At 45.0% G+C, this 12188-nt stretch overlaps 1 protein-coding gene across 1 annotated transcript in view; it reads left to right on the top strand.

Moving 5' to 3' along the window:
* Nucleotides 1-12188, top strand: part of SLC5A10 (solute carrier family 5 member 10) — an 82766-nt gene that overhangs the window by 16436 nt on the left and 54142 nt on the right. The window contains exons 3-6 of the mRNA XM_001488061.6: nucleotides 9623-9694; nucleotides 9965-10069; nucleotides 10453-10512; nucleotides 11222-11326. Of these exons, the coding sequence (XP_001488111.3) occupies nucleotides 9623-9694; nucleotides 9965-10069; nucleotides 10453-10512; nucleotides 11222-11326 (342 nt within the window). The remainder of the gene's footprint in view (nucleotides 1-9622; nucleotides 9695-9964; nucleotides 10070-10452; nucleotides 10513-11221; nucleotides 11327-12188) is intronic.

Here is a 12188-nt window from a genome sequence, read left to right as displayed (position 1 = left end):
TTGATTGATTTGCGGATGTTGAACCATCCCTGTGTCCCTGGTATGAATCCCACTTGATCCTGATGTATGATCCTTTTGATGAATTGCTGAATTCAGATTGCCAAAATTTTGTTTAGAATTTTTGCATCTATGTTCATCAGCAATATTGGCCTGTAGTTCTCTTTTTTTGTGGTGTCCTTGTCAGGCTTTGGTATCAGCATGATGTTGGCCTCATAGAATGTGTTAGGAAGTGTTCCATCCTCCCTAATTTTTTGGAATAGCTTGAAAAGGATAGGTATTAAATCCTCTCTGAAAGTTTGGTAGAATTCCCCAGGAAAGCCACCTGGTCCTGGGGTTTTATTCTTTGGGATGCTTTTGATTGCTGTTTCAATCTCTTTCCTTGTGATTGGTTTGTTCAAATTGTCTGCTTCTTCTTGACTAAGCTTTGGGAGATTGTAGGTCTCCAAGAATTTATCCATTTCCTCTGGGTTATCCATTTTGTTGGCATATAGTTTTTTGTAGTATTCTCTTATAATCCGTTGTATTTCTGTGCAGTCTGCTGTTATTTCTGATTTTGTTTATTTTAGCTTTCTCTCTTTTTTTCTTTATAACTCTGGCTAGGGGTTGTTAATTTTATTTATCTTCTCAAAGAACCAGCTCTTTGTTTCATTGATCCTTTCTACTGCCTTTTTTGTTTCAATAGCATTTATTTCTGCTCTGATTTTTATTATTTCTCTCCTGCTGACTTTGGGCTTTGTTTGTTCTTCTTTCTCTAATTCAGTTAGGTGTAGTTTAAGATTGCTGATTTGGGATTTTTCTTGTCTGTTAAGATGTACCTGTACTGCGATGAATTTTCCTCTTAATACAGCTTTTACTGCATCCCATATGAGTTGGTATGGCATGTTATCATTTTCATTTGTCTCCAGGTATTTTTTTATTTCTTCTTTAATTTCTTCAATGATCCATTGCTTGTTCAGTAGCATATTGTTTAATCTCCACATCCTCGTGCCTTTATCAGCTTTTTTCTTGTAATTAATTTCTAGCTTTGTAGCATTATGATTGGAGAAGATGCTTGTTATTATTTCAATTTTTTTAAATTTGTAGAGGCTTGCCTTGTTTCCCAACATATGATCTATCCTTGAGAATGTTCCATGTGCACTTGAGAAGAATGTGTATTCTGCTGGTTTTGGATGGAGTGTTCTATATATGTCTAATAAGTCCAACTGTTTTAACTTTGCATTTATCTCCACTGTTTCTTTGTTGATTTTCTGTCTGGATGATCTGTCCATTGATGTGAGTGGGGTGTTGAGGTCCCCTAGTATTATTGTGTTATTTTGGATATCTTCTTTTAGGTTTGTTAATATTTGCTTTATGAACTTTGGTGCTCCTGTGTTGGGTGCATAGATATTTATAAGCATTATTTCTTCTTGATGAAGTGTGCCTTTGATCATTCTATATTGGCCCTCTATGTCTCTCTTTACCTGCCTTATCTTGAAGTCTGTTTTGTCTGATATAAGTATTGTGACACCTGCTTTCTTTTGTTTGCTGTTAGCTTGCAGTATTGTCTTCCACCCCTTCACTCTGAGCCTGTGTTTGTCCTTGGAGCTGAGGTGTGTTTCCTGGAGGCAACAAATTGTTTGATCTTGTTCTTTAATCCATTTTGCCACTCTGTGTCTTTTTATTGGTGAGCTCAATCTGTTTACATTGAGGGTAAGTATTGATGCATGAGGGCTTAATGCTGGCATTCTGTTGCTCGTTTTCTGGTTTTCCTGTGTTTCCTTTGTTTCTCATCCTGTGTGTTTTAGCCTACCCATTGACTTCTGCAATTTCTTATGCTGGGTTTCTTAGATTTTTCCTTATTTATGTTTTGTGTCTCTGTTCTGTTTTTTAGTTTAGTGGCTACCCTGAAGTTTATATTCAGAATCTCGTGTATAACATAGTCCATTTTCTGGTGGTCTCTTACTTCCTTAGCCTAGACTGTTTCAGTCCCTTTCCTCCTCCCCTCCTAAATTATTATTTCCATCTCTTATTCCAACTGGTGTTGTGAGTTTGTGGTTAGAGTGATAAGACTGTCTTTGCTTTGATGATTTACTTCCCTTTATCCTAATGCTATAGTTGAATGTTTGCTATCCTATTCAGATTCTATCTATTTGTCTCCCTACTCTGTGTTTTGTGGCCCTTTTCTCCCTTTTTTTCTTATTTCAGGTATGAGAGCCTTCTTGAGGATTTCTTGTAGTGGAGGTCTTGTGACTACAAAGTCCCTTAGCTTTTGTTTGTCTGGAAAAGATTTAATTTCTCCCTCATGTCTGAAGGACAGTTTTACTAGATAGAGTATTCTTGGCTAAAGATTTTTATCCTTTAAAGTTTTGAATACATCACTCCAATCTCTCCTAGCTTTTAAGGTTTCTGTAGAGAAATCTGCTGAAAACCTGATAGGGGGTCCTTTGTAGGTTATTTTCTTCTGCCTGGCTGCCCTGAGTATTCTTTCTTTGTCATTCATTTTTGCCAGTTTTACTCTATATGCCTTGCAGTAGGTCTTTTTACATTGACAAATCTAGGAGATCTGAAAGCTTCCTTCACACACATTTCTCTCTCAATCCCTAGATTTGGGAAGTTCTCTTCTATTATTTCATTGAGCACACTTTCTGCTCCATTTTCCTTTTCCACGTCCTCAGAAATTCCGATTATTCTTAAGTTGCATTTTCTCATTGAGCCAGCTATTTCTCTGAGACTTTCTTCAGTTTTTTAAATTCTTAGTTCTCTTTCTTCCTCTGTCTGGAGCCATTCAGCCTGTCTCTCTTCGATTATGCTAATTTTCTCCTCCATGGTGTCTACATGGGCATTCAGGGAATCCGTATTCTCTTTTATCTGATCCATTGTATTTTTCATCTCTAGTATTTCTGATTGATTCTTCTTTATAGTTTCACTCTCTTTTGTGAAGTAACTCCAGAACTCATTGACTTGTTTCTCTGTATTTTCCTTTACCTCATTGAATATTTTGAGGATACCTATTTTGAACTCCTCTTCACTTAGTTTACCCATTTCCAAGCCCTCAGGACCTACTTTTGTATTTTTATTGTTTTCCTTTTGGACCAGAGATTTTACAAATTGCTGGATAGTAGAGGAGCGGTTTTTGCACATGATGCTATTATTCGGTTGCAGTTACAGGCTGTCACCACCAGATGGGGGTCGAGAGCCGCGTGTTCTGAGCCCAGCGCCTTCAGCCCTGATGGGGTGCGCAGTGCCGGTTGGGGGAGGAGGGGCACTTTCTCTTGCACCCTGACCTGCACCCAGATCAGCTCTCACTCTCTGGTCTCCCGGGGCCCTGGCTTGATGGGATTCCCCCACGCAAAAGCTTTCCCTGTTAGAGGGTTTCTACTGCATGAGCGGCCGGAGTCCTGGACAATCCCGGATGCACAGCCCCTTTCCCCGCTCCTTCCTGCACCCGCGGCAGCGATCCCAGCCTCTAGGGGAGGTAGCAAAGTTCTCTCCTACCCCATTCCAGCTCCTCCGAGGCCGGCTCCAGCCTCTCCGCCCTCTGTTGTTTGGCTGCTGTGGGTCTCCAATGATTTCTGTTATTAGGATTTTTTTCTTTGGTTGGAAAGCAGTTGCTCTTGTTGGTTGTAATTTGGAGGGGAGAGAGTCCCGGGTGAGCTCACACCACCATGTTGCTGACATCACTCCTATGACACCTCTGCCCATTTTTTGATCAGGCTGTTTGTTTTTTTATTGTTCAGTTGTGTGAGTTCCTTATATATTATAGAGATTAACCCCTTGTCAGATACATGATTTGCAAATATTTTCTCCCAGTTGGTGTGTTGTCCTTTGGTTTTGATCGTAGTTTCTTTTGCCTTGCAGAAGCTCTTTAGTCTGATGAGGTCCCACTTGCCTATTTTTTCTTTTGTTTCCCTTGTCCAAGAAGACATGGTATTCAGCAAGATCCTTTTAAGATCAGTGTCAAAGAGTGTACTACCTGTATTATCTTCCAGGAGTTTTATCTTCAAGTCTTTGATCCATTTTAGATTTATTTTTGTGTATAGCATGAGATAACAGTCTACCTTCATTCTTTTGCATGTGGCTGTCCAGTTTTCCCAAAACCTCTTATTGAAGAAACTTTCCTTTCTTCATTGTATGTTCTCAGCTCCTTTGTCGAAGATTAACTGTCTGTAGATGTGTGGTTTTATTTCTGGGCTTTCAGTTCTGTTTCATTGATCTGTGTGCCTGTTTTTGTACCAGTCCCATGCCATTTTGATCACTATGGCTTTGTAGTACATTTTGAAGTCAGGGATTGTGATTCCTCCAGCTTTGTTCTTTTTTTCTCAGGATTGCTTTAGCAGTTCGGGGTCTTTGGTTGCCCCATATGAATTTTAGGATTCTTTGCTCTAATTCTGTGAAGAATGTCATTGGATTTCTGATTGGGATTGCATTGAATCTGTAGATTGCTTTGGGTAGTATGGACATTTTAACTATGTTTATTCTTCCAATCCATGAGCATGGAATCTCTTTCCATCTCTTTATGCCATTATCGATTACTTTCAGTAATGTCTTATAGTTTTCATTGTATAAGTCCTTCACCTCCTTGGTTAGATTTATTCCTAGATACTTTATTCTTTTAGTTGCAATTGTAAATGGAATTGTATTCTTGAGTTCTCTTTCTGTAAGTTCGTTATTAGAGTATAGAAAAGCAACTGATTTTTGTAAGTTGATTTTTTACCCTGTAACTTTACTGTAGTTATTAATTATTTCTAATAGTTTTCCGATGGATTCTTTTGGGTTTTCTATATATAAGATCATGTCGTCTGCAAACAGCAAGAGTTTCATTTCTTCACTCCCTATTTGGATTCCTTTTATTCCTTCCTCCTGCCTAATTGCTCTGGCCAAAACCTCCAGTACTGTGTTGAATAAGAGTGGTGATAGTGGCATCCTTGTCTTGTTTCTGTTCTCAGAGGGATGGTGCTCAGTTTTTGCCCATTGAGTATGATGTTGGCTGTGGGTTTGTCATATATGGCCTTTATTATGTTGAGGTAATTGCCTTGTATGCCCATTTTGTTACGAGTTTTTATCATAAATGGCTGTTGGATCTTGTCAAATGCTTTCTCTGCATCTATTGAGATGATCAGGTGATTTTTATTCCTCAGTTTGTTGGTGTGCTGTATCACGATGATTGATTTGTGGATGTTGAACCATCCCTGTGTCCCTGGTATGAATCTCACTTGATCATGGTGTATGATCCTTTTGATATATTGCTGTATTCAGGTTGCCAATATTTTGCTGAGAATTTTTGCATCTATGTTCATCAGCGATATTGGCCTGTAGTTTACGTTTTTTGTGTTGTCCTTGTCAGACTTTGGTATCAGAGTTGGCCTCATAGAATGTGTTAGCAAGTGTTCCATCTTCCCTAATATTTTGGAATAGCTTGAGAAGGATAGGTATTAAATCCTCTCTGAAAGTTTGGTAGAATTCCCCAGGAAAGCTGTCTCGTCTTGAGATTTTAGTCTTTGGGATGATTTTGATTACTGTTTCAATCTCTTTACCTGTGATTGGTCTGTTCAAATTATCTATTTCTTCTTCTTTTTTTTTAAAAGATTTTATTTTTCCTTTTTCTCCCCGAAGTCCCCTGGTACAGAGTTGTGTATTTTTAGTTGTGGGTCCCTCCAGTTGTGGCATGTAGGATGCCACCTCAGCGTGGCCTGATGAGCAGTGCTATGTCCACGCCCAGGATTTGAACCAGCAAAACCCTGGGCCACCGAAGCAGAGTGCATGAACTTACCCACTCAGCCATGGGGCTGGCCCCTGTATTACTTCTTGATTCAGCTTTGGGAGGTTGTAAGAATCTAAGAATTTATCCATTTCCTCTAGATTATCCATTTTGTTGGCATATAGTTTTTCATAGTATTCTCTGTTATTTCTCCTCTTTCGTTTCTGATTTTGTTTATCTGAGCTATCTCTTTTTTTCTTTGTAAGTCTGACTAGGGGTTTGTCAATTTTATTTATCTTCTCAAAGAACCAGCTCTCTGTTTCATTGATCCTTTCTACTGCCTTTTTTGTTTCAATAGTATTTATTTCTGCTCTGATTTTTATTATTTCTCTCCTTCTGCTGACTTTGGGCTTTGTTTGTTCTTCTTTCTCTAATTCGGTTAGGTGTAGTTTAAGATTGCTGACTTGGGATTTTTCTTGTCTGTTAAGATGTGCCTGAATTGCGATGAATTTCCCTCTTAATGTGGCTTTTGCTGTATCCCATACTGAGTTGGTATGGCATGTTATCATTTTCATTTGTCTCCAGGTATTTTTTTATTTCTTCTTTAATTTCTTCAATGATCCATTGCTTGTTCAGTAGCGTATTGTTTAATCTCCACATCCTTGTGCCTTTCTCAGCTTTTTTCTTGTAATTAATTTCTAGCTTTATAGAATCATGATCGGAGAAGATGCTTGTTATTATTTCAATTTTTTTAAATTTGTAGAGGCTTGCCTTGTTTCCCAACATATGATCTATCCTTGAGAATGTTCCATGCGCACTTGAGAAGAATGTGTATTCTGCTGGTTTTGGATGGAGTGTTCTATATATGTCTATTAAGTCCAACTGGTTTAGCTTTTCATTTAATTCCACTGTTTCCTTGTTGATTTTCTGTCTGGATGATCTGTCCATTGATGTGAGTGGGGTGTTGAGGTCCCCTACTTTTATTGTATTATTATTAATATCTTCTTTTAGGTTTGTTAATAGTTGCTTTATGAACTTTGGTGCTCCTGTATTCAGGGTATGGATATTTATAAGTGTTATGTCTTCGTGCTAGAGTGTCCCTTTGATCATTATATATTGCCCCCTTTGTCTCTCTTTACCTGTCTCATCTTGAAGTCTACTTTGTCTGATATAAGTGTTGCGACACCTGCTTTCTTTTGTTTGCCATTGGCTTGGAGTATCGTCTTCCACCCCTTCACTCTGAGCCTGTGTTTGTCCTTGGAGCTGAGATGTGTTTCCTGGAGGCAGCATACTGCTGGGTCTTGTTCTTTAATCCATCTCTCCACTCTGTGTCTTTTTATTGGAGAATTCATTCCATTTACATTTAGGGTGATTATTGATGTATGAGGGCTTAATGCTGCCATTTTATCACTCATTTTCCAGTTTTCCTGCGTTTCCTTTGTTTCTCATCCTGTTTGTTTTGGTCTACCCATTGAATTATGTAGTTTTTTTATGATGTGTTTCTTTGTTTTCTCCTTATTTATTCTTTGTGTCTCTGTTCTGCTTTTTTGTTTAGTGGTTACCCTGAGGTTTCTATTCAGAATCTCGTGTATAAGATAGTCCATATTCTGATGGCCTCTTGTTTGCTTAGTCTCAACCGATTCAGACTCTTTCCTCCTCCCCTCCTAAATTGTTTTTCTCACATCTTATTCCATCTTGTGTTGTGAGTCTGTGGCTAAAATGACAGGATTGTCTTTGTTTTTGGTGTTTTCCTTCCCTTTAGCTTAATGCTATGCTTGAGTATTTGCTATCCTATTCCGATTCTGTCTACCTGTTTATCTCCTCACTCTGTGCTTTGTGACCACTGTCTCCAGTTTTGTTTTTTTTTTTCAGGTATGAGGGCCTTCTTGATGATTTCTTTTGTGTGGGCTTCTCATGGCTACAAAGTCCCTTAGTTTTTGTTTGTCTGGGAAAGTTTTTATTTCTCCCTCATAGCTGAAGGATATTTTTGTTGGATAGAGTATTCTTGGCTGAAAATGTTTGTGTTTGGAAGATCTGAATATGTCATTCCATTCTCTCCTAGCTTGTAAGGTTTCTGCAGAGAAATCCACTGAAAGTGTGATAGGGGTTCCTTTGTAGCTTATTTTCCTCTGCCTTGCTGCCCTTAGTATTCTTTCTTTGTCATTCATTTTTGCCAGTTTTACTACTATATGCCTTGCAGCAGGTCTTTTTACATTGACAAATCGAGGATATCTGGAAGCCTCTTCCACACAGACTTCCCTCTCTTTCCCTAGGTTTGGGAAGTTCTCTGCTATTATTTCTTTGAACATGCTTTCTGCTCCATTCTCCTTCTCAAATACCTATAATTCTTATGGTGCATTTCTTAATTGAGATGGATATTTCTCAGAGACTTTCTTCATTTCTTTTTAGTCTTAGTTCTCTCTCTCCTCCTCTATCTGGAGCATTTCAACATGTCTATCTTTGATTATGCTGATATGTTCCTCTATGGTGTCCACTCAGGCGTTCAGGGAATCTGTATTTTGTTTTATCTCATCAATTGTGTCTTTCGTCTCTAATACTTCTGACTGATTCTTATTTATAGTTTCCATCTCTTTTGTGAAGAAGCTCCTGAACTCGTTGAATTGTTTCTCTACATTCTGTTTAACCTCGTTGAGTTTTTTGATGATAGCTATTCTGAATTCATTGTTGTTTAGATTACATATTTCTGTCATATTTCCTCAGGACTCAATTCTGGGTACTTGTTTTCTCTCTGGTCTGGAGATTTGATGTAGTGTTTGATATTGCTAGAGGAGGTGGGTTGGATCTTAAGCATTCTGCTATTGTTTAGTTACAGTTACCACCTATCGCCACTGGGTGGGGGTCAAGAGCCATGTATTCTGAGCCCTCTGCCTTCAGCCAAGATCCCAGGCAGTGGAGTGGGTGCAGGGCAGGTGGGGGAAGAGGTGCTTTCTCCTGCATGCACTCCAGGCTTTCTCGCTCTGATCTCACTATCTTGCTCTCCTGGGGTGTTGGCTTAATGTCACCCCCCATGAAAGCTTTCGCCCCAGTAGAGGTCTTCCCTCTAGGCTGCACAGGCCCTTGGTGGTCCTTGATGTTCCTATGAACGAACATCCCATGCCCCGTTCCTTCCCTCACAGATCCTTTCACGGTCACAGATCACAGTCTTTAGTGGAGGGAGCGAAGATTTCTCCTACCCCATTCCAGCTCCTCCGAGGAGACCTCCAGCCTCTCCACCCTCTGTCATGTGGCTACGTGTCTTGCCTACATTTTTATGTTGTGTTAGGATGTCCTCTGTTGGAGGATGGATGCCCCTTTTCATTGTATGTTAGAGGGGAGAGATTCCTGGGCAAGTCCACTCTGCCATGATGCTGACGTCACTCTCCTCCTTTCTCTTTAAGTGACGTTTCCTTTATTTATTTTCACACTGTTCGCAGTCACTCTCCCCTGCCCCCTCTTCCCAGCCCCTGGCACCACTAAGCTACTTTCTGTCTCTATGCATTTACCTGTACTGGACATGCATATAAATGGAATCGTAACATCTGTGGCCTTTTGTGTCTGACCTCTTTTGCTTAACAGAATGTTTTCCAGGATCACTGTGTAGTAGCGTGCATCAGCACTTCATTCGTTTTCATGGTTGAATAATATTCCACTGTGTGGATAGACCACAATTTGTTTATCCATTTACTAGTTGATGGACATTTGGATTGTTTCCACCTTTTGTCTGTTGTGAACACTGCAGCTATGAATACTCAAGTACAAGTTTTGTTTGAGTGTCTGTTTTTAGTTCTCTTAGTTATACACCTAGGAGTGGAATTGCTGGGTCATAGGCTAATTGCATGTTTAACTCTTTGAGGAACCCCCAGGCTGTTTTCCATAGTAGTGGCCCCATCTTACATTCCCTGCAGCAATGCACAAGGGTCCCAATTTCTGCCTCTGTCCTTGCAGTCCTCATGTCGGGCCAGCAGGAACACAGTGAGCGGCTACTTCCTGGCGGGCCGGGACATGACGTGGTGGCCGGTGAGTGGCCCCTGACTCCTCCCACCCCCGCTTGGGGCGTCCACACCTGACATCTACGTCAGCTAGCATCCACAGCCCTTGGGTCAGCCACTTTGCGTGTCTTCCTCCCCAAGGTCACCGCCCAGGCCGGCTTGAGCAGCCTAGGCTGAGGCTGGCAGGGGGTCCCCGAACTTGGGAGGTAGGGATGGGGTGTGGGAAGTTGTGTAAAGTGCAGAGGCTTTGCAGTCTGGGTGGGCCTGCAGCTGATTCCCTCTCCTCTCTCCCCTCCAGATCGGAGCCTCCCTCTTCGCCAGCAGTGAGGGTGCAGGCCTCTTCATCGGACTTGCAGGCTCGGGCGCGGCTGGAGGCCTGGCTGTGGCGGGCTTCGAATGGAATGTGAGCTCCTGGAGGGGCATGCAGGCTGTGGGAGGGCGTAGCAGCCTCAAAAGGCCTTGGACGGGGGCTCCGTGGGAGTCCACCCCCAATGGCGCAAGGGCACCTCCCAGCAGCTCGAGTCAGCCAATGTCCAGATGGGCTCTGTGTTGCGGTGTCCTTGGGCACGTCTGGTCTTCCAAATGCCAGCACACTGGATAGGCCAGCGGGAAGGGAGCTCTTGGCCTTGGTCCAGGCCATCTGTTTACAGAGGCACAGGGAGGGGAAGGAGTCACCCCAGGTTGTCATGCAGGTCAGGCCTCCAGACCACTGGTCCAACTGCGTCTCTGGAGCATGTCTTGTGGGAGCTGTGCCTGCTGTACTCACCCTGCCTTTGTACCCCTCAGGCCACGTACGTGCTGCTGGCCCTGGCGTGGGTGTTCGTGCCTATCTACATCTCCTCGGAGGTGAGTCTGCTCCTGGGACCTCAGGACAGCCTCTCCTGGGTCTGGGCCCTGGTCTGAGTTGGTGGTGGTGATGGGCAGGAGCCCCTGGCTTCACTCACAAGTTGGGGATCTCTCAGGGCTGGGTTTGTAATTAGTCCAACTAACATTCTTACCAACCCACCAAGGCAGGTCCCCAGGACCTCAGCCCGGGCGCCTTGTCTGATGGTTTCCACTGGCCCTGCGTGCTGCATCTTGGGGATGATGCTCCACCTGCCCGGGCAAACAGGCTGCACACCTGGGCACACACCTGGATGGCGCGCCTGGGCAACACTCGACTCTGCCCTCTCCTTTAGCCCCAGCTGGGCAGTCACTAAGTCCAGTGGATCCCATTTCCTGCATCTTTCTCAGTGTGCCCCCTACTCTGCTCCTCACTGCCACCTTCCCCATCCAGCCCATCATAGCCCATGTGGATGTGTCACAACAGCCTCCAGACTTGTCCCACTGTCCCCAGCCACAGCCCCTCCAATCTGCTCCTCTTATCAGCCCTGGAGAGCCAACGTCAGCCTGCAACTCCCCTGCCGAGCACCCTGAGGACATGGTCAGAACCCTTAGCCTGCAATTCAGGGCCCGGCGCCAGTCAGGGGGCTGGGCCCTGCCCTGAGAAGCCCCTGGCCCTGAACGCCGGGCGTGGTCTCGGGCCGTGCTTACCTCATGCCCCGTGCCTCCCCAGATCGTCACCATGCCTGAGTACCTTCAAAAGCGCTTCGGAGGCCAGCGGATACGCATGTACCTGTCTGTTCTGTCCCTGCTCCTGTCCGTCTTCACCAAGATATCGGTGAGCTGCTCCCCACCCCAGCTTCCACCCAGCATAGCCTCTGAGGGCCCCTCCAACGGACCTGACATCCTCTCATCCATCTCTGCCTTATTTAACACTTGGGGAAACTGAGGCCCAGAGAGGGACAATGACTTGCCCAGGGTCACACAGTGAGTCTGTGACGCTGGTCCAGGGGCCCTGGAGTGTAGGCTCGGCAGCCTGCACAGCTCGGGGCAGCGCGGAGGCCCCAGGCTCTAGATGCTGGCACGTCAGGTGCTCTCAGTCTGAGGGCTTGGTGGGGTCCGGGCTTGGCCTGGGCGTCCTCCCGGGGAGCCGGGACCGCCCACCAGGGGGCGCCGAGAGCCCGCGCGTCGGGCCGGTTCCGAGGCGGCGCGGAGCTGAGGCCTCTGCCTGGGGCGGCAGCGTCCCGGCCGAGCCCAGCCGGCCGCACCTGCCGACCGCGGGCGGCCCTCCCGGTGGGCGCCCCCGGCCCCTTCTCCTGGGCCTGGCCCCGGGCCGCGGGCAGGGCCGGAGGAGAAAGCACACCTCGGCTGTCAGTCGGCACTCGCTGGGGCTTGGCTTTCCTGGGCCCTGATTTTACGGATAGGGAAACCGAGGCCCAGGGAAGGGACAGAACTTGTCCCAGGCCTCCGGCGACGTCGCCGTGGTTCCCGCGCCTGCTCGGGGCGCCGGGGCGTAGGCGTGGGGCTGGAGCGCTCTCTCCTCGGCGGGGAAGTCGCCTCCGGGGCCCGTCAGCTGGGCGCGGGACGGGGACAGCCCGGGCGAGCCGCTGATGTGCGGGGAGCGCGGCCGAGGGGCTGAGGGTCGCTGGTGGGCCGGGCCGAGGGCAGGGCGCCCCGGAACGAGGCCCTTGGAGGCGACG

Source organism: Equus caballus, chromosome 11, assembly GCF_041296265.1.
Source record: "Equus caballus isolate H_3958 breed thoroughbred chromosome 11, TB-T2T, whole genome shotgun sequence".
NCBI lineage: Eukaryota > Metazoa > Chordata > Mammalia > Perissodactyla > Equidae > Equus > Equus caballus.
The sequence above is the reverse complement of the archived record's forward strand: the minus strand, read 5'-3'. Positions and strand labels throughout refer to the sequence as shown.